The sequence below is a fragment of the Peromyscus leucopus genome, chromosome 11 (genome assembly GCF_004664715.2).
Source record: "Peromyscus leucopus breed LL Stock chromosome 11, UCI_PerLeu_2.1, whole genome shotgun sequence".
In the NCBI taxonomy this organism is placed as follows: domain Eukaryota; kingdom Metazoa; phylum Chordata; class Mammalia; order Rodentia; family Cricetidae; genus Peromyscus; species Peromyscus leucopus.
The window spans coordinates 44,679,320-44,700,291 of record NC_051072.1 but is presented as its reverse complement, the minus strand read 5'-3'; the positions used below and the strand labels follow the sequence as shown (position 1 = coordinate 44,700,291).

Here is a 20,972-nt window from a genome sequence, read left to right as displayed (position 1 = left end):
GTTCCATGTGAGACCTTCTCCAAAACAAAAGCAAACTCAGGCTGGAGAGGTGGCTCAGCAGTTAAGAGCAGTGACTACTCTTCCAGAGGACCCGGGTTCAATTCCCAGCACCCACATGGCAGCTCACAACTGTCTGTAACTCCAGTTTCAGAGAATCGGGCACCCTCACACAGACACACATTGCAGACAAAACACCAATGCACATAAAAATAAATCTTGAAAAAAAAATTGAAATTCTAAATCACCTAAATGGCCCCCTCCAAAACTAAAAACAGCTTTTTTCAGTTCTAAGAATAGGTTTAGTTATGATTATCGATGGCTGAGGAAATGTGCACAAGCTATGAGTTTTTCTGCCTTATTTTCTGTACAAAAAGAACACAAGTGATATTCACGCTTTTGTTCTAAAGGCAAGGGAAGGGAAGGTGTCTACAAACATGGCCTGTATGCCTGCATTGTTGTTCTGAAGTTCACTATTCCTGCTCTGTGACCAGACAGTGGAAGCATAGTGCAGACACGTTGTCATGCATGCGAATGTTGACATGTTTGGCTTCATCTGCGGGAGATTCCAGTGCATCCTGGTTTTGCTTTCTTCCCAGGCCTCTGAGCTACATAAATCCACGTTCACCTTAGCTTACCGTCTGTGACCTAAAGCTGTCAGGATTGGATTATAGGACTGTCCAGAGGGCTCCTCACGGAAAGGTGCTAGCCAACAAGCCTGATGACCTGCGTTCAGTCCTCACAGTGCCTGCTGTAGGAAAAACCACCCCCAAACGTTGTCCTCTGAACTCCACGCGTGTCCTGTGGTGTGTGTGTGCCCACAAACGTGTATACACACACACACACACAAACACACACACACACACACACACACACACACACACACACAGGAACACAGGCACACTCTCTCCTGCACACACACACACACACACACACACACACACACACACACACACACACACACAGAAACACAGGCACACTCTCTCCTGAGCTGGATCTCCTGGCTTTGTTCCCCGTTGTCAGCACGGGAGGACAGTGATCAGAGACTCTTCAGCCATGCTCCTTTTCCCCATATGCCTTTTAAATTTTAAAAGAAGCTAAAGGTGGAACAGGCCTGGGGCTGCAGCCGAGGGGTAGAGTGCTTGCCTCGCATGTGTAAAGACCTGGACTAGTGCCCAGTACCACGTCTGACTCCTCACACTTACAGTTTTTTCCATTGAGAAAAAAGATGGTATGTTAATTTTTTAAATAACCTCTAAACTTTTATGATCTTGTTCTAAGACGGAAGGGCCTCAGTTAAGCTGTATGAAGGATAGTTGGCAGAGAAGTAGACTCAAAGCCACCTTTTCTGAGAGGCATGGTAACATAGACTTGTAATCCCAGCTCTAGAGAGGTTCAGGCCTGAAGAAGGAGAGTTCAAGACCAGCCTGGCTACATAACAAAATAGTGACTCAAAATGACAGCTGAAAACCAAAATGCAAACAAAGTCAAAGACAAAAAAAAATCTTTTCTCATCTCTCTTTCTGTCTCCCTCCCTCCCTCTTTTTTATTGTTTTGAGACAAGGTCTTATATAGCTCAGGCTAGCCTTGAACTCACTATGTGGCTAAAGCTGGCCTGGAATTTCTGATCCTCCTGCCGATACCTCCTGAGTCCTGGGATGACAAGTGTACCATCAACTATTGCTGTCTTTTCTTTCTAGTCAGCTAGCCTTTTCTCTTGCCCCTTGCTGCCCTGGACTCTAGCACTGTTGAGAGCAAAGGGTGGTGTCTCACTATTACTGTACCCATCATTCTCAGAAAGTGTCTGTGTCCCTGCAGGTCCCCAAAAGACATGCTAGCTTAGTGGTGGAGCACTTGCCTAGTGTGTGCAAAGATCTGGGTTTGATGCTCGGTTCCAGCTGAGTTAGAATGTTCCATTAGGAGAAGCCTGGAGTGGTCATGCAGGGGAGAGCAGGGGGCACACACAACTTTCAGGCGAAGTGCTTTGTTTACAGCCAGAGGCAGGCACACAGGTACGTTTTATCTTTCACCGTCAACTTCTCAGGAAGTTCTAGAAGAGATTCTGGTTAGTGGGTTTGTAATGATCAGTTCAGCTCTTTGAGCTGGCAGGGTTTCAGGCATTGGTTCACTGTCTGAACTGGTTTTCTTCTTGCAACTTAAACCTTGGGCAGAATACGCTAGTAGATACGAACTACGACGATCACCAATGTGTGAGAGTTTTCTATGGTGGTCAGAAATGGAGCTCTCTCTGAGGATGTACTCCATCCCTTCCTTACCGCAATGGCACCGAGTTTTAGTTATGGACGTTTTATAGGTTAGAAGGTCAAATTGGGCAACAGCATGAGGTCTTTTCCTTTTCTTTCTTTTCTTTTTTTCCTTGAGACGGGGCCTCACTGTGTAGTCCTGGAACTTGCTATGTGGATCAGGTTATCCTCAAACTCACATAAATCTGCCTCACCAATGCTGGGATTAATGGCATACATTACCACGTCTAGTGAAAGGATGAGTCTCTTGTTCTTTCAAAATCTACTTTCTGAATTATTTGTGTGCCAACCATTAATATGCACATTAGTTGTGAAGGCTGATCTCCAAAGTCGTTATCAGAGCTAATCTACACTAGATATGATTATTTCTTACAGAAAATTTGGGAGATCTGTATTCCCAGTTCAATGTCTAGGATTATCAGTGCCACTTTTAGTGCCTGTCCGAAGGACTGGTTTTATAAAACACTATGGATAGCTAGCTAACATTTGGCTGTTGACTTTGGACATTCATTATTGATGGAATACAATAGTGGTTATATAAGTCAGGGTTCTCTAAAGGAACAGAACCGATAGAATGAAAAAAATATCCCCTGTGTGTGTGGTGTGTGCAGTGCCTGGCCTTAGCTTGGATTGTTTCTAGCCAGCTTTCCTTAACTTTAAATTACCCCATCTACCTTTTGCCTCTGGGTTTTTCCTGTTTTCTTACTTCTGTAAATCTAACTTTTACTCCGTGGCTTGCTGTGTAGCTGGCCCCTGGAGTCCTTCTCCTTCCTCTCTTATTTCTAGATCTTCTACTTCTCTTCTCCTTTTTTTGTTCCTCCCAGATTTCTCCTTCTATTTATTCTCTTTGCCTGCCAGCCCGGCCTATCCTTTCTCCTGCCTTGTTATTGACCGTTCAGTTCTTTATTAGACCATCAGGTGTTTTAGACAGGCAAAGTAAGACATCTTCACAGAGTTAAAAAAAAATGCAACATAAGCAAAAGTAACACACCTTAAAATAACATTCTACTACATTTAAGCCATTCTAATAAATCACACACACACACACACACACACACACACACACACACACACACACACACACACTCATCAGTTCTCTTGTTTCCATGTGTGTTACTAGAGAAGCTTGGAAGTCCCTAATGAAATTACCATTGATTAGTTTCAAGGAAGACAGAAGGTCGACTGGGTAGTTAAACGCACAAAAAGTTTGGATCATTTAGATGACAAACGTTGAGAATAAGAGAAGAATAAAGGTAGCAAGTGCCTCTCAGGTTGTGGGTGAGCTTAGCAAGTGGGGGAGAGTGGGGGACGTTTGTTGTGGACTTTTGTCTGTAGACTCAAGAACCTGAAGGGATCTAAGTCAGTTTCTGAGTTTGTAACTATTTTCCCCCCAAAGGGCTTCCTGCCTTTATTATTAGAAGGGACCTCAGGTTTTGGAGGTACAGTGTCGGGAGGGTCACAGCATGCCCTTGGAAGGTCATGAGAACCCTTGGAGAGTCGTGTAATCACCTACTCTGGCTCTGGTGCCTGAGCTCATGTAGCTTTCTCTGCTGCTGATACTTCTTGTTGGCCTCTGAGGATGAATCCTAGGACTTCTCCCTTTCCTCCCCATTTCTCATCTGTGTGAACTTTTCCTACTTGGCATTATTATTATTATTATTATTATTATTATTATTATTGACAGGTCATAATTACTAAGATGTTTACCGAGGCAGATGCTGTGTTCCTAGAGTTGGCCTCTCCAGCCTTCTGCTGAAGTAGATTCTGAGGTCTTCTGTGGGAAGTTATAACCTTCGAGAGACTGAAAGAAACAAAGTTTAGTCTGTGTCAGAAGTGAATGGATGAGAGAAAGTGTGAATGGGTTGGAGAATTTTGGTATGCGTTAACCTTCCTATTAAAGTGACCAATCCATAGCAACTGCCCTCTCTTTTTGCCCCTCTAGTGGCCCAGATGCCCCACTATTTTCAGTTTGCATTTCAGGCAAATTGAGAGGCAATAAATAGGTAGGTGGGTGTATGACCCACACATTTGTCTTTTCTGTAAAGCGAAGGGGAAAAGGACGCTTACATATTTTTTTTTCCTGATGTTTCAAGCTGTTTTTAAATTCTTGTATAATTAGACAGTTTGACTCAGAAATTTATAAAGAGTGATGTAAAAACTAGGACAAGAACTGTGCAGTTTCGTGCCTGAAAAGCCTGGACTGGTGCCTTGAAAGCTGCCTGATTCTGATGTTTTTTCCTCTAAGGGCTGCTGCTCAGAGCAAATTAAGTCACTACACAGACGCAATAAAAGACTGTGAGAAAGCGATCGCCATCGATTCCAAATACAGCAAGGCCTATGGAAGGATGGGGTGAGTGCTCAGAGAATGGCCAGAGTATTGCCAAGGAACATCATGTATGCTGTTGCGAAGGTTTGATGTTGACTATCCTAACATTGCACACTCTACGCTAATACATAAATGTATTAAAGTACAGGAAATGATTATCCTTGAGAATGAGGTCAGCAGTGGGTATTTCACGACTGACTGGTTGTTGGAGAAAATCACAAACCTGTGTGAGAAAACTCACTTTGTAGCCTGGGCCATAAAAACACAAAAAAGGTTCATAGATCCCTAACTGTGTATTTTCCCTGGAAACTATTATTTAGTATTTGTTTATTTTGTGTTCATGGAGACTTTATTAAGATTTAATTTCTGTGAGTGAGAATTGACTATATGTGCTATTGGAGCTGTCTGAACTCCATACTCAATATATTCCATTAATTTTTATCTCTGTATTTGAATATTTAATAGACACTTTGAATTTCATGTGTTTCAAACAGCTTTTGCTCCTTTCTTAAATCTTCCCCCAGCATTCTTCTACCCAATGCTTAGGTCAAAAGCTGTGTGGATTCTCATTTTCTTAACTTATCTTGGATTCAATTGTTGACTAGCTTGCTTATAAGCTTACCCGAAATTGCCACCTCTTACCTAGTCTACTTTAGCAACCTCCCAACTGGCTTTTATCCCTCAATTCTATAACTCACCAATGTTTATCCTCTACAGAGAAGCCAGAGTAAACCTTTTAGAGCATGGTCCACAAAAGCTGAGTTATCTAAGTAGATAGAACATTTGCCTAGCATTTAGGTAGCCCTGGATTTGAGCCCCAGCATTGCATAAACTGGGTTTGATACTGCACGCCTACACTTCCCAGCACTTTGGAGGAAGAAGCAAGAGGATCATGAGTTCAAGATCATCTTTGGCTACATAGCAACGTTGAGGCCAGCCTAGGCCCCATAAGACCCTGGCTCAAACCTGCCCACCAAACCCCCTAAGCATAACTCAAAACATAGCAAATCATTTTGTTACAACTATAGTTAAGAAGTCTGAACTTTAAAGGGTCCCGTACGACCTAGTATAGCCAGGTGATGCCTCTGCCTTGTTTCCTGTGTTCCAATCTCATGTGCCTTTGTCCTATACTTTAAGCATACCACACCTACATCTTTCTCTGCGCCTTTGTGTTTACTGCTGCTGGGGAGTCCTCCCCCAACTTCTCTCTAATTACTTCCTGTCAGTCACATCTTCTGGGTGTGGCCGTTTCTGAGCTAACTCTGCTGTCATTTTCCGTAATATTACCCATTCTGTAAGCATGTTGTTGCCTGTGCTCCTCAGGTGGAATTTCTTAAAGTTAGGAACTTTTTCCCCTTTATTTTTATTTTTTAATTAATTAATTTATTTTTCTATTATCAGCTTGATACAGTATAAATTCTTATCCTAATAGTGAAATGTTTGATTGAGGCTTACCCAGTAATTGAGTAAAACCAAAACTTAGTATAAGCCATAGTCATCCTAGGGTCCCCCCTGCTATATATCCTCCCTGGTTCTATGGGTTGTGGTCTGATTGTTCTTTGCTTTATATCTAGAATCCACTTATGAGTGAGTACATACCATGTTTGTCCTTCTGGGTTTGGGTTACCTCACACAGGATGATATTTTCTAGTTCCATCCATTTGCCTACAAATTTCATGCTGTCATTGTTTCTCTCTGCTGAGTAGTACTCCATTGTGTATATGTACCACATTTTTTTAACCCATTCTTCAGTTGCCTAGCATCTAGGTTGATTCCAGGTTCTGGTTATTACAAATAGTGTTGCTATGAACATAGTTGAGTATGTATCTTTGTGGTATGATTGATCATTCCTTGGGTATATGCCTAAGAGTGGTATGGCTGGGTCTTGAGGTAGATTGATTCCCAATTTTCTGAGAAACTGCCATACTGATTTCCACAGTGGTTGTACAAGTTTGCATTCCCACCAACAGTGGAGGAGTGTTCTCTTTGCTCCGCATCCTCTCCAACATAGACTGTCATTAGTGTTTTTGATCATAGCCATTCTGACAGGTGTAAGGTGGTATCTCAGAGTCGTTTTGATTTACATTTCTCTGATGATTAAGGATGTTGAGCATTTCTTTAAATGTCTTTCAGCCATTTGTGATACTTCTTTTGAGAATTCTCTGTTTAGCTCTTTAGCCCATTATATTATCCAGTTACACTAGACTTAATAGAAGAGAAAGTAGGAAGTACACTTGAATGCTTTGGCACAGGAGATCACTTCCTAAATATAACACCAGCAGTGCAGACACTGAGAGAAACAATCAGTCAATGGGACCTCTTGAAACTGAGAAACTTTTGTAGGGCAAAAGACACGGTCAGTAAGTCAAAAAGACAGCCTGCAGAATGGGAAAAGACCTTTACCAACCCCACATCTGACAGAGGACTGATCTCCAAAGTATATAAAGAACTCAAGAAACTAGACATCAAAATACTGAACAATCCAATTAAAAAATGGGCTAAAAGTTAGGAACTTTAAAAAAAAACTGTGAAATGCCCCAGGCGGCGGTGGTACACACCTTTAATCTCAGCACTTGGGATGCAGAGCCAGGCAGATCTCTGTGAGTTCAAGGCCAGCCTGGTCTATAGAGTGAGATCCAGGACAGGCACCAAAAATACACGGAGAAACCCTGTCTCGAAAAACTAAAAACAAAAACAAAAACAAAAAAAAACCCAAAAAAACTGTGGAATGCTCAATATTTAAAATAGAACCTGGTACATAGTAGGCTTTCACTGTTTATTGACAACTAATTGGAAACTCTGCTGAGGGTTCTTCAAGGTTGACTAATAGAAAACTAGTTGGGTTTTAAGAATTTCTTATTTTATCTACATAAGAAGTCAGTCAGAGTTGTTGAGATTGAACTGTATAGGGGGCCCCCAAGCAGTGAGATTGGGACCTGTCCCTGGTGTATGAGTTGGCTTTTTGGAACCTAGTGCCTATGGTGAGACACTTTGCACAGCCTTGGTGCAGGGAGGAGGGGCTTGGACCTGCCTCAACTGAAAGTACCAGGATCTGCTGACTCCCCAGGGGAGACCTTACCTTGGAGGAGGTGGGAATGGGGGGGGGAGGGTTGGGGGGAAGGCTGGGGGACAGGAGGAAGGAGGACAGGGGATTCTGTGTTTGGTATATAAAATGAGTAGAAAATCTCTTAAAAAAAACTCAGGTAATCCAGAAAAGAAAGGATTAGATTAATGTGTTTAAAAAACAATCCTAGAACAAAGAAGACACTCAATACTATCTTTTCATACATACTATTACTACTTACTTCTGATGTGATTTTCAAGCAAATTGTAGGTTGGGAAAGACAAACACTGAAATTTAATAATGAGTAGACTTGTGCCTGTGATGGTAATTTATTATTTGAATTACAAGAGATCCTTAAGATGAGGAACTGGGGCCAGTGGGGTGGCTCAGCAGGTAAAGGCACTTGCTGTAGAAGCCTGATGATCCCCGCTCAATCCCCTAGCCCACGTTAATGTGAAGGAAAAGAGCAAGTCAGCAGTTACCCTCTGGCGTGTCCCCCTCCCCCAATAAATAAATCAATAGTTTTAAAAAGCTGTAGGAAGCAAAGGAGTTAAAAAAAAAAGTGGGAGACTAATATTTATTATTGTTCAAGTTCTTTTAGGAAGGAAGAACGTGGGATGCTTTGACGTACAGTATTTAGGTGCAGAGGTGTCCCACCTGAGGCCTGTGGGCTGCATGGTTCCAAGATAGCGATGAATGCAGCCTGATACATCTGTTGTTGTTGTTATTATTATTATTATAAGGTCAAAATGTTTGACACTCCTGGTTTATTAGAGTCCTTGGGAATGGAGTCAGCATCATGGATTTACATGATCACAAGATTGCTAGCACAGATCTTTGTTTGGCTCAGCCTAGAGATTCATAAAGCAAATTATTTACAGGTCGGTCTTAAGAAAATACAAAGGTAAAGATGTTTCGTCTCTGACCTGTGCGAGACAGCAATCGAACAGAAGGAAACAATTCAGGCTCATAGAATCTTGGAGTTAGAGAGAATTTTAGTGCTAGCTCTCTGAACCATAATATAATGAGGGATTCAGTGTAATCGGGATTAAAATTGAATATCATTTGTCGTCATGATACCATGCTGTGCTGTAGCATAACTCTGCTCTGTTTCCTAAGGCTGGCCCTCACCGCCATGAATAAGTTTGAAGAGGCAGTTACAAGCTACCAGAAGGCACTGGATCTTGATCCTGAAAATGATTCCTATAAGTCAAATCTGAAAATAGCAGAACAGAAGTTAAGAGAGGTGGCTAGTCCTGTAAGTTGTCACTGTGACGTCTGTGGAATACATCTGTCCTTCACAGTTGATTGACATCATAGTGGCTGAAATGAATCTCAGATATAACTTTTTTACAGACAGGAACTGGGCTGAGCTTTGACATGGCTAGCTTGATAAATAACCCGGCGTTCATCACCATGGTGAGTATACTTTCCTTTTGAGCTACTGGCTGCTGGCCACTATATATTTGCAAACCTTTTCTGCCATACTTTTTAAGGAGATGGCATCTTTCAATAGTTGCTGGCATTGACCCAAAGCCCTTGGGTTCAAGTAATTTTCCTGTGTCCGTCTCCCAAGGAACTAGGAGTGCAGGCTACAAAATTTTTTAGAAACAAAGGAGTTTGTGGTAAGTGGCAGATGTTTATGGCAGAGGCAAAGACAGAGGTGTTCACCTCGGAGGGAAGCCAGAGTGGATCTTAGCTTTCCTAAACTGGAATGTAAAAGTCAATGTTTATGTGACTTATGTACTTTATCAGACAATACTCATATTTTTTTTCATTAGATTGACAATTTGCAAATCTGTGAAAGGTTAAGAACCACTGTCATGGGCTGGGGAGACAGCTCTGAAGGTAACAGTGCTCGCTGCACAAGCTGGTGATGATCCCAGTTCAATTCCTGAGATCCATATGGTGGAATGAAAGAACTGACTCCCACAAGGTGCCTTTTGACCTCCACACAAGCACGGTGGCACATGTGTGTGTGCACACACACATCTCACACTCTCTAAATCAATCAATAAATAAATGTAATTTAAAACCTCAATGTCATATAAAACTGGTCCTAGGAAAATATATCTATCAGTTTATGTCTGAGGATTTTGATTATAGCGATTACCCAAGCTTGCCCCTCAGTATTGTTGCCTGTTTTCTGTTCTAAGAGTTTATGTTTTTAAAAACAGTCTCTCATGTAGCCCACGATGGCCTCAAACCTGGTATGTAGCTGAAGGTGACCTTGAAGTTTTGCTCTTTCTGCCTCCTAAGTGCTGGGATTACAGGCATGCACTACTACATTCAGTTTATGCAATGCCGGAGACTGAACTGAGGACGTCAGTATCCTAGGGAACTAAGCAGCACCCTAGACTTTCCCTCTGTTCTTCAAATCAACAAAAGAACTTAGGGGTCTTGGAAAACAATCATGATTCGGCCCAGTGCTTAGTGGGTATAGGATATTACCGGGGTCTATAGTGCCCCTTGAATGACTGCATACTTTGCACGAAAACATTCTGCTGCCTGGCATGGTCGTGAATGTCCGCAATCCCTGCACTTGGAAGCCTAAGGAAAGAAGATGGAGAGTTTTAGGTCAGCCTTGCCCACACAGTAATTGAGGCCTGCCTTGGTTACATAGGCAAGACCCTGTTTCAAAACAAAACCCACAAACATTCCATCCTGTGCTATGTTCCTGGAATAGGAAGCAGTTCCTATTCATCTTTGTTCAGAGAAATGTGGTTTTTTTTTTTTTTTTTTTTTTTTTGTTTTGTTTTGTTTTGTTTTTTCGAGACAGGGGTTCTCTCTGTAGCTTTTTGTGCCTGTCCTGGATCTCGCTCTGTAGCCCAGGCTGGCCTTGAACTCACAGAGATCCGCCTAGCTCTGCCTCCTGAGTGCTGGGATTAAAGATGTGCACCACCACTGCCTGGCAGAGAAATGTGTTTTACAGTCATCAAATTCTTAGTTCAATCAAAAGACACAGTCCTCTCTCAATCCGGTTGGCCTGCCTGCCTGCTTGCCGGCAAGCACGTGCCCCTTTTAAGTCTTGTGATGTCCTAAAGCCTGGCTCGCCCATTTCTAGGATATGAGCAAGTTCTGTTCTCAGGTTGTGCTACTGTAACAGAATATGAAAATGCAACCGAGTTTCAGATTAAATTTCGCCTCTAAGCTGTTACATACCACAACAAGGTGTGAAAACCCCACGTAGGAGCTTCAGAAGACGAGGGTTCAAAGCACATCTTCTGATTCTTCCGAAGGGGCCGGGGTCGGGTTGTGGGTGGACCTCAGTGGCAGAGCACTTGGATGGCATTCTTGAAGCCCTAGGCCTGATCTCCCAGCACTGCTCTAATACATAAATACATAAACACGTAAGGAAAGTCAGGGCTGAGAGTGGAGTTCAGCGTTCGGAGATATGCTTAGTGTTCAAGAAGCCCTGGCTTTAATCCTCAGTGGTGTCAAAATAAAAGTAGAAATGGATGAAATTATAAAGAAAATAAATAACAGGAGGACCAGGTTGATAGTTGATTAAAATGGAGTTCTGAGGATTTGCTGGCCTGCCACTGTTCTCTGTGAAGGAAGTAGGGAGGCCTTCCTTCATCTCCAGCCCGCTACAAAGGGCTGTTCTGGTCTCCATAGCACAGCCAGTTGCATACAGATTCTTGGCGTCATCCTTCTTAAGACTACACAATCTCGGGCTGGAGCAATGGCTCAGTGGTTAAGAGCACTGGCTGCTCCTCCAGAGGTCATAAGTTCAATTCCCAGCAACCACATGGTGGCTCAACATCATCCGTAATGAGATCTGGTGCCCTTTTCTGGCGTGCAGGCAGAACACTGAATACATAATAAATAAATCTTAAAAAAAAAAAAAGTACACAATCTCCACCTTTGTGGTGGTGGTGCATACCTTTAACCCCAAATTTGAGGCCAGCCTGGTCTACAGAGGAAGTTCCAGGACAGCCAGGGTTACACAGAGAAACCCTGTCTGGAAAAACAAACAAAAAAAGTACAAGATCTTTATAGTTTTACGGTTTCTCTTTTTCCTTTTTGGTCCATTGATCTGGTCAGTAATGGCAATGCCCTCCATTAACAGTGTGTTTTTTATTGTCTGTAATCTCACATCCCTGTTTGTTAGCAGTTTCTACAGAACCTTCTCTCTTGTGCCTTCCCATTTGCTTTGTAGAGCACACTAAAACGCCAGCCAACGTTAGGGTGTATCTCATCAGGTTTCACTCCTCCACCTTTACAAAATCTCGGTAACATCCCTAAGCATTACTGCTGTAGTTTAATGGACAACACTGTTTTTCAATTGCAGGCTGCAAGTTTAATGCAGAACCCCCAGGTTCAACAGCTGTAAGTATAAATAAAGGGCTCCTGTGGCTTTTGCCTTCTCGTTGCCAGGCTCCTAATTCCAGCATATCATCTCACAATTGATAAAAAAAGCACTGAATTCCAGTCGCTTAGAACTTAAGGTCAACTTAAACATTTGATCCAGCCCCTTCTGTGTTGCTGATGTGTTTGACTGACTTCTTCCTGTGAAGAGTATATACTCATCTCCATGGTGTGTCTCTTACTATCCTAGAATGTCAGGAATGATGACAAACGCCATCGGGGGACCCGCTGCTGGAGTGGGAGGCCTAACGGACCTGTCTAGCCTCATCCAAGCGTGAGTGTTTGTCCTAATTTGCTTTCTATCTGGACTGATAAGACCCAGTGAGCAAAAGCTGCTTGGGGAGGACAAGCTTTATTTCAGCTTACTGTTTATAGTCCATCATGGAGGGAGGTCATTGCAGGAACCTGGAGGCAGGAGCTGAGGCAGAGACCATGGAGAAACACTGCCTTCCGGCTTGTTCTCTGTGGTTCTCCCAGCTTGCTTTCTTATACGGTGGGGCACTGCCTGTCCAGAATGGCACCACCTGTCCAGAATGGCACCGCCTCCCGTGTTCTGGACCCTCACATATTAATGATCAAATCAGAAAAGTGTTCCATAGACTTAACTGCAGGCCAGTCCGATGGCGCCGCAGTTCTTCAGCCGATATCCCCTCTTCCTTGATATGTTTAGGTTTGTGTCAAATTGACAAAAACTAACCAGCCTAGATTGTTGGTTAGTTTCAGAACCATACAGTCTGTTTCTAAGGGGTCAAGGCTCTCGTCTTATTCTTTTACTGTTAAAATGACTTGCCTAATTAAATGTATTAAATCTCTAAGAAGTTGATAAATAGAAGTCACATTTTAAAGTGAAGGGTGGACTATGTGGCCAGCTCTATCTTTTGGGGAAAATCATGCATGTTCACAGGCTTTTTTCTTTCCTCAGGGGACCATCACATACCGACAGATCAGTCAAGAGCCAGAGTTATTAGCAGTTAAAGTAGGCAGAACCCTGGTGCGGTGGTGCACACCTTTAATTTCAGCACTTAGGAAGCAGAGGCAGGTGGATTTCTGTGAGTTTCAGACCAGCCAGGTCTACATAATGATATCCTGTTGCAACAAGCAAGCAAGCAAACAAACAAACAAAACCCAGGTAGTCTCCATGCAGAATCATAACTGAGAGCTAGAGGGGCTGAGAAACAAGTCTTAACTTCCTGTGGGCTCAGAGCGTCCACCACAGAGTTCAGTCTTTGATTTACAGCAAAATTTTTGTCACTTTCAGTATCGAATTAGGGTCCTCAGTTTCTTACGTGGGGATACCAATTCTATCATCTACACTTACAGAGGACCCTTAAGGATTGGTGACCTGTTTATTGATGCACACCCATTGTGATCTCAAATGAAGAGCAATTCATCCTTCACTTTTACCAGTGAAAATCCAAGACTTTTTTTTTAAATTTTGTAGCTTGACTAACTACTTTGGGGTTTAAGCGGTAGCCATATGTCTACTGAAAATATGTACTAATTAGGTACAGATTCATATTTACAATTTGTCTTACATAGCCTTGCTATGTAGCCCAGGCTAGCTTCCAGTTTAGGGCGATCTTCCTGAATGTGCTGGGATTACAAACAAGGGCCCCCATACCTGGCTTAAAACCCCTTTACGTTAGTGGTAGAGCACTCATTTGGGTTTAGTCCCTAGCATCACAAAAACAAGTCAATAAAATGAGTTCCGGAATCACGTTACATTATTCATGTTCCGACCGCTCAGGAAGCTCACTCAAGCCTCCTCCGCCATGCTTCTTCTCACTGGCCCCACACACCCAAGCACATTGTTGTCTGTTGGAATTGCCCAAGACGCTGTCTTTTGAATGTGTGTTTGAATCTGCCACTGCCAAGTTTTCAGAAAGCCACTGTTCCAGTTTCTAAGTTGTAACCGAAAGCACTCACCACCTTGATGTTGCATTTTTAGAGTGATCTTTAAGGGGCACGATTGTCATGTTTAATACATGTAATTGAAGTCACAAACCCAAGGATTTGTGACAAACTTATTTTAGTCATCTCAAGGATCATGTTAGTAGAGTTTAAAGGAAAAACCCTAGGACAGTCAAGCTATAAATCTCAGCAGCTGTCCAGAGAAGAATTGAGACGAGAAGGGAAAATAAGAACAACAGTCCAAACAGCAACCCCCTTCCCCATGAAAAAAACCCATGCTGTCTGAGTTACGCCAGCATGGAGGTCAGCCACATGGTGGCAACATCATAAGCAGCATGCTAGGGAGGGGGGCTTCAGAGAAAGAGGAGGGAAACCCGGAGTACCAGGAAAATTCTGCGTAGTTTCTGACCAGCCTCCGAATGAAAGAGACAAAACCAGAAGAATAGGAATTTCATGAGCACTCAGAAAAGTGAGCAGACCCCAGGAACCTCATGGCAGCTTGTCCACACTGTCTAAACTCTTTATTGTTTGAGACAAGATCTTATATAGACCATGCTGCCCTTGTCACTATGTAGCTGAGGGTGGTCTTGAACTCTTGATCTTCTTGCCTCTCCCTCCCGACTGCTGGAATGTAGATGTGCACTACCATCCTGTTTCAAACTGTGTATGAGTGTGTTTAATGAAGGGCTGGGATTGGACCTAGAGCCTTAGGAATGCCAGAAAGGGTTCTGTTGGCTTGGAGAGGTGGCTCCGAGGCTAAGAGCACTTGCTTATACGATAATGACAACTGGGCTTCTCATCTTAGCACCCACGTAAGGACCTGGGCATCCCATACACACCTCTAACTCCAGGTCCAAAGGCGCAGAGACAGGAAGGCCACTGGGGCTTGCTGGCTTCCAGCTTACCCAAGAAAATGCAAGTGCCAGGTTCAGGGAAAGGCTGGAGTGATAGAGGAGGACTCTCGACATCTCTTCTGGCCTAGGCTTGGCACCTGCGTGCGCACACATACAAACATATACACACACCTTTAAAAGAAGTTCTGTCATTGAACTACATTCCTAGGCTTACGTTAAAACTTTGTCTTTTAAAAATTCGCTTTTTAGCTGGGTGGTGGTGGTGCACGACCTTAATCCCAGCACTCAGCAGGCAGAAGCATGCAGATCTCTGATTTTGAGGCCAACCTGGTCTACAGAGTGAGTTCCAGGATAGCCAGGGCTACACAGATAAACCCTGTTTCACCACCCACCCCCACTCCCCAAAATAAAAATTTGCTTTTCAGTGACCTCTATTAGGATCCAGCCTGGGAGTTGTTGGCCTTTCCTAAGAAACTAGGAGGACGTGGCGCTAAGAGCATTGTCTCAGGGCATCCTGTAAAGCCTCACACCCTTTAGTCCTTTGAATAATGTGTGGAGGAGTAGATTACATCCAAGTCAGGCCCTCCTACTTGAGCCTGGGCATTTTGTTTCTTCTTGTGGTCTACACCAAAAGGCTGACAAGCAAAGGGTGTTTTGTTTCCTAAAAAGAACTCTGTCCTGGCTGGAGAGACGGCCCAGTTGGTGGAGAGCTTGCCTTGCTACCATGAAGACGTGAGTGCCATCCCCTGAACACAGCTGTAAAAACAAAACAGAGGGGCTGGAGAGATGGCTCAGTGGTTAAGAGCACTGGCTGCTCTTCCAGAGGACCCGGGTTCTATTCCCAGCACCCACATGGCAGCTTAATAAAATTAAAAAACAAACAAACAAACAGAACAAAACCGGAGTGATGGCTTGTAATTCCTGTTCTGGGGAGCTAGGAACGGGAGCGTCCCTGGGGCTCGCTGGCCTAGTGGCCAGCCTAACCTATATTGCAGCTTTCTGGCCAGTCGATAAACCCTGTCTCAAAACAAACAAAAAAGGTAGACTGTACTTGATGAACAAATACTGATACCTGTCCTTTGAACTCCACGTGTGCACCTGTACACACACACACACACACACACACACACACACACACACACACACCATGCAAACTCTGTCCTGTAATACTGCTATATGGAATATTGGTAATGTTATGGTTCTAAAACTTGTGTTTATAGGAAAAATTCCCGACAGTTCATTTTGCATGAGTATTCATTCTGTGACGTGGAAAGTCCCACCCAGTTTATTCTGCCTTTTTCCTGCAGGGGACAGCAGTTTGCTCAGCAGATACAGCAACAGAATCCTGAACTCATAGAGCAGCTGAGAAATCACATCCGGAGCAGATCATTCAGCAGCAGCACAGAAGAGCATTCCTGACTTGATCAGGACCATCGCTCCCAGTACAGATAGCTTGTGGTTCTGATCTGTCCACCTGTAGATAATAGCCAAAAACAAAGTAACAAAATCCACCCTACACAATGTCTGAAAATAATGGAGGAAAGTCTCTTGTGTAAACCTGAGAGAATCCATCTGTTTAGAAAATAGTTTATCACAAACAGACTTGAACATAATACAAACTCCTTTGGAAACAAACCATCCGTAGCCTTGTTAAGTGCTAATACAGTCTTGGGACAAGGGCCCATCCATTTTAAAACTTTTATCATCATATTTGTATATCAGACTTAGTACAGAGTATATTTATTGAATAGTAGGGCTATTTATTGGAAAGTTCTCTAGCTACAGGTTTCCCTAGCCCATGGGTTTTGAGAGGGCCATGACTAAGTGGAAAGACTTCTCATGCTGGTTTAGAAGAAAAAGAGAGAAGCTTTGGTATGTGCTACCATCGGTAACACATGTCTGTCTTGGGTACCGGTACTATCTGTGGGGCAGCTTGTATTGGTGTCAGGGGATCTTCAGAACCGGCAGGAAGCAATATTGGTGCAAGTGATGCTTTGAAGATACTGTGAATGTACAGAAAGCAGTGGTCATATGCTCAGGTTTTCTGCATAGATTTTAACTAATCTTGTCTGTAGTTTAGTGTTGATAGCATTCGCATGGTCAGCTAAGTACATAATGAAACACACTTAGAGATCCTTAAGGGTACCGGTGGGGTCAGTCAGTGAGCACAACTGTTCTATTTAATTATCACAGCTTAACTGTCACAGTTTCATTGGTGGGAAACTTACCTAGGGCAGTAGCTAGTGACATTTAAAAAAGTCACTGACTTGACCCCAAATTATAGGATTTCTAAGTGGAATTTAATTATGTGCCCGTCAACGATGATTTTTTTTTTGAACTTTACCATTATTTGACGGCATCTATTGCTAATTTGTGTAATCCTCTGCTGCAGTTTGGCTTGGCATGTCAGTCTTATGCTTACCTTTAATTTATTGCAATTTAAACATAATAGGAGACTTCAAATATCTTATCCTATTTATGCATCTGGCATATGGTTAGTAGGAAGAAATGGCATGGGATACTAATGGCATGACTCTAGGAACACTGATGGATGAGAAAAGTCCTGTTTCAAATGGAATTTGCCTACGTAACCAAAAACTTGGTTAAATAGGGGCTGGCATGTAAGGATTTTGCAGGCGATGAGGGAAAGTAATGAAAAAGTAATTTAAAATTTAATGAGGTGGTAAGGGCCTTCCCACGGCTCTTCTCAATCTGTGCATTTAGTATCTTGAGGTTTCAAAAGTAACCTTCTCTTTTTTGCCTTTTGTAAGACAATGGTTTTGTGATTTCACTGCAAGCATCAAGTGTGGGAAATTAAAAATCCTGGTTTAGGGTCATGTCATCAGATTTGGTTTAGATCACCATTTTAAACAGTGCATGATGCAGTTAGAACTCAACTTTAGAACAACATAAGGTTGAGGTCTCTCCTCAAATAGCCAGCAAGGACCTGGGCTCAGGCTCACGTGGGACAGACACAAAACACAGTTCTGGTAGAGAAGAGGAGAACCTCTGTCACAGAACCATGTTGTGTTGGCTTACACTCAGCAGCGAGTGTTCTTTGCAGAGTGAAATACTCCCTGGTTGCCTAAAGGTTATGACTGCAATCGAACATTCGAAGTTGACCACTAAAATCCAGTCATCCAGTGTTGAATATGTTAATAATTCTAGAACATGCTTTGGATTCAATACAGTGGGTGGATCCTTAGTGTGTTGACTAGGAAACAGAAAATACAAATGGACAGTATCAGAGATGAAAGTGAAAGTGCATGCCTAGTATGTGAGACCATGGGTTCAAGTCCATCATTGCATTAAAAAAGAAAAAAGAGCAGATGTATTACCGAACAGATCCTGTAGATATTGAAAGGGAAACTAGGGGGATTGGGAGCATAGTTCAGTTGGTGGTGCTTGCCCGGCACGAAGCCCTGGGCTACTCCTTTCCTACCTAGTACTGCATGGAACTGGAATGGTAATGTGCACCTGTAATCCCAACACTTGGGAAGTAGAGGCAGGACCAGGAATTCAACATCATTCTTGGCTACACAGTGAGTATGATGCTAGCCTGGGTATCATAAACAAAACAAAACAAAACATCAAAAACAAAACAAAACAAACACCCCAATAGGAAATAAACAGCAAAAAGGACAATTAAAAAACACGAGTTACCCTAGATTTTTTATTTAACAACTTTTGAAATCCAGTCTTTGTGAAGAAGATAACATGAATAGGCATCTTTGTTAAGAAATGTCAGTACCTTCCAGGAAAAACAAAAACCCAATAGGCTCAAATGATTTCAGTGGTCAACTCTATCCAGGTCTTAGGAGAGACTAATACCTGTTCTATACAACTCTTTCAGAAAACAGAACAGGAAGAAATAGTTCCCAGTAATATCCTGGTAAGAATTAACAGTTCCCATCAGCGGCTCAGAACACTGACTTCTTGTGCTAACACCCTTGGCTAAAGGGAGCTCTTCTTTTTACATGAAATTAAGGAACTGGTGTATCTTCCATTTCACTTCTTAGTTTGTTTCTTTGGGAACAAATATACTACCAGATGTCGCTTCCTGCTTCCTTTTCCTTTTATTCAGGACACCTTCTCTTCAGGTTTTTCCACTCCATTGCAGTCGTCACACTGCAAGCTATTTCAAGATTTTTTTGTGTGGTCTGATTGTGCTAGATGTCTTAAAATTCTAAGAACTTCCCTAGGTATTTCCCCTCCCGCCTTGTCTGGAAAATACACTTGCTGAGAGAAACAGGATGGCATTGAACTTACATACATTCTAATTAGGAATGCCTGACTCCTGTGACCCCATTTCATTGGAGTAGCTGAAACTGTTACCGTGCTATGCAAAACTGAATATGCCCTTTTTATGGAAATGGAATTTCATTTACTGTACCAAATCATCAATCTAGTTTTTATAATAGTTGACACAGATCCTTTATAAGATGGCATTTATCTAACTTTTATTTAGAGTATGAACAGTATGTACCTATGTTGTTTATACACAGAAGAGACTTTGTAATTAAAAGTATATAGCAGAGTAACTTTTAAATTCTGAATGAATGAAAACATGGTTCAGTCATGAGAGGATGCTTGAAAGAATGCTGATACAGACTGACTTGACCAGTCGTGGTCGTTCATCCTAAAGGAACCAACTTCAGTTCTCACTGCTTGCATTTTGTTTTGTTAGACATTCATCAATCATGACTAATGTGAGGGTCAAGCCTTCTGAATATACCTTTCATTTTGGACCAAATAATTTGTCATGGCAATAAATAATTATGCATTTAAGAAAAAGGGTTTTGTGTTTGACTTAATGCAGTTGTAATATGTAAGCAATTAACCCCAGGTGGTGGTGGTGGTGGTGGTGCAGGCACACACCTTTAGTCCCAGCATGCGGGAAGCAGAGGCAGGCAGATCTCTGTGAGTTTGAGGCTAGCCTGGGCTACAGAGTGAGTTCCAGGAAAGGCGCAAAGCTACACAGAGAAACCCTGTCTCAAAAAACCAAAAAAATAAAAAATAAAAAAAAATTAGCAATTATATACTGGAGAATTGCAACTTGTCAAAGTAGGGTAAGGTTTATTTAACAGCGTGGATTTTTATTTTCCTGATCAATCAGCAAATGTTTTGTTACATTCTTGTTGCAAAGGTGTTTAAAGCCTTAATTTTTTTTTTTTTTTTTTTTGTTCCTGACACGAATGGGTATGATTATATGGACAGACAAAACTTTTATATTAGTACATGATACGAAACTTAAAAATCAGGTATGGCCGGGCGTTGGTGGCGCACGCCTTTAATCCCAGCACTCGGGAGGCAGAGCCAGGTGGATCTCTGTGAGTTCGAGCCAGCCTGGCTACCAATGAGCTCAGAAAGCGCAAAGCTACACAGAGAAACCCTGTCTCGAAAAACCAAAAAAAAAAAAAAAAATCAGGTATGAAGCTGTGAATCATTTAAATATGTATTATGAAAATAAACAATTTCTCAGTGGGAAAAACCCCAGGAGTTTTTAGGTTAAAACTAGAAAATTATTAACCTTGTTACAAGCTAACCGAATCTGCCCAGGATAGCTGGCCCTGCTCCTTGCTGCAGCAGGAGACCTGGCCCCCCAAATCAGGAAAGATGGCTCCACCCCTCACCTGAGCAGCACACTCGAGCTGACCCAGTTGTCAGGAGGCAGGTGAGCCAGCCCTGAGGGTGTGAGAGCAAGAGCTGACCCCGCCTCTTTCATCTGCCATGTGGTGGCAAGAATGAGGGAAAGATGCCCTTCCCCTCCTCTCACCCCTTGCTACCTACCCTCTGCGGGCAAGAGGGCTGGCCCCAGGATCATGGGAGTTTGAGAACTAGCCCTGTCCCTCACCAGCTACGGGCAGGCACTTGGGAGAGAGGGTCCTACACCTCACCTGGGCAGTACGCTAGAGCTGACCTCGTCCAGATGCAGGTGAGCTGGCCCTGAGGGCCTGAGAGCAGAAGAGATGACACCCCCACCCTCCCAACTCCCGCCTCGCCTCGTATGCCCCCTACAGCAACTGAGGAGAAGGTCCTGCACCTTGCCGGGGCAGGACAGTGGAGCTCCCCAGGGGTATGAGTGTGGGTGAGCCAGACCCGAGGCCTGAGAGCAGAACTGGCCCGGCTCCTTGTTGCAGGCTGCATTGGGTGAGCTGGCCAAGGCAGTGTTGGAGAACTCACCT

General features: G+C 43.0%; 1 protein-coding gene across 1 annotated transcript in view; it reads left to right on the top strand.

The window, feature by feature from the left end:
- The window catches only part of Sgtb (small glutamine rich tetratricopeptide repeat containing beta), a 38,734-nt gene extending 20,608 nt beyond the window's left edge, over positions 1 to 18,126 (top strand). The window contains exons 6-11 of the mRNA XM_028883838.2: positions 4,507 to 4,611; positions 8,771 to 8,909; positions 9,008 to 9,070; positions 11,946 to 11,983; positions 12,213 to 12,296; positions 16,095 to 18,126. Coding sequence (XP_028739671.1) covers positions 4,507 to 4,611; positions 8,771 to 8,909; positions 9,008 to 9,070; positions 11,946 to 11,983; positions 12,213 to 12,296; positions 16,095 to 16,206 — 541 coding nt within the window. The 3' untranslated portion in view covers positions 16,207 to 18,126. The remainder of the gene's footprint in view (positions 1 to 4,506; positions 4,612 to 8,770; positions 8,910 to 9,007; positions 9,071 to 11,945; positions 11,984 to 12,212; positions 12,297 to 16,094) is intronic.
- The last annotated feature ends 2,846 nt before the right edge of the window (positions 18,127 to 20,972 follow it).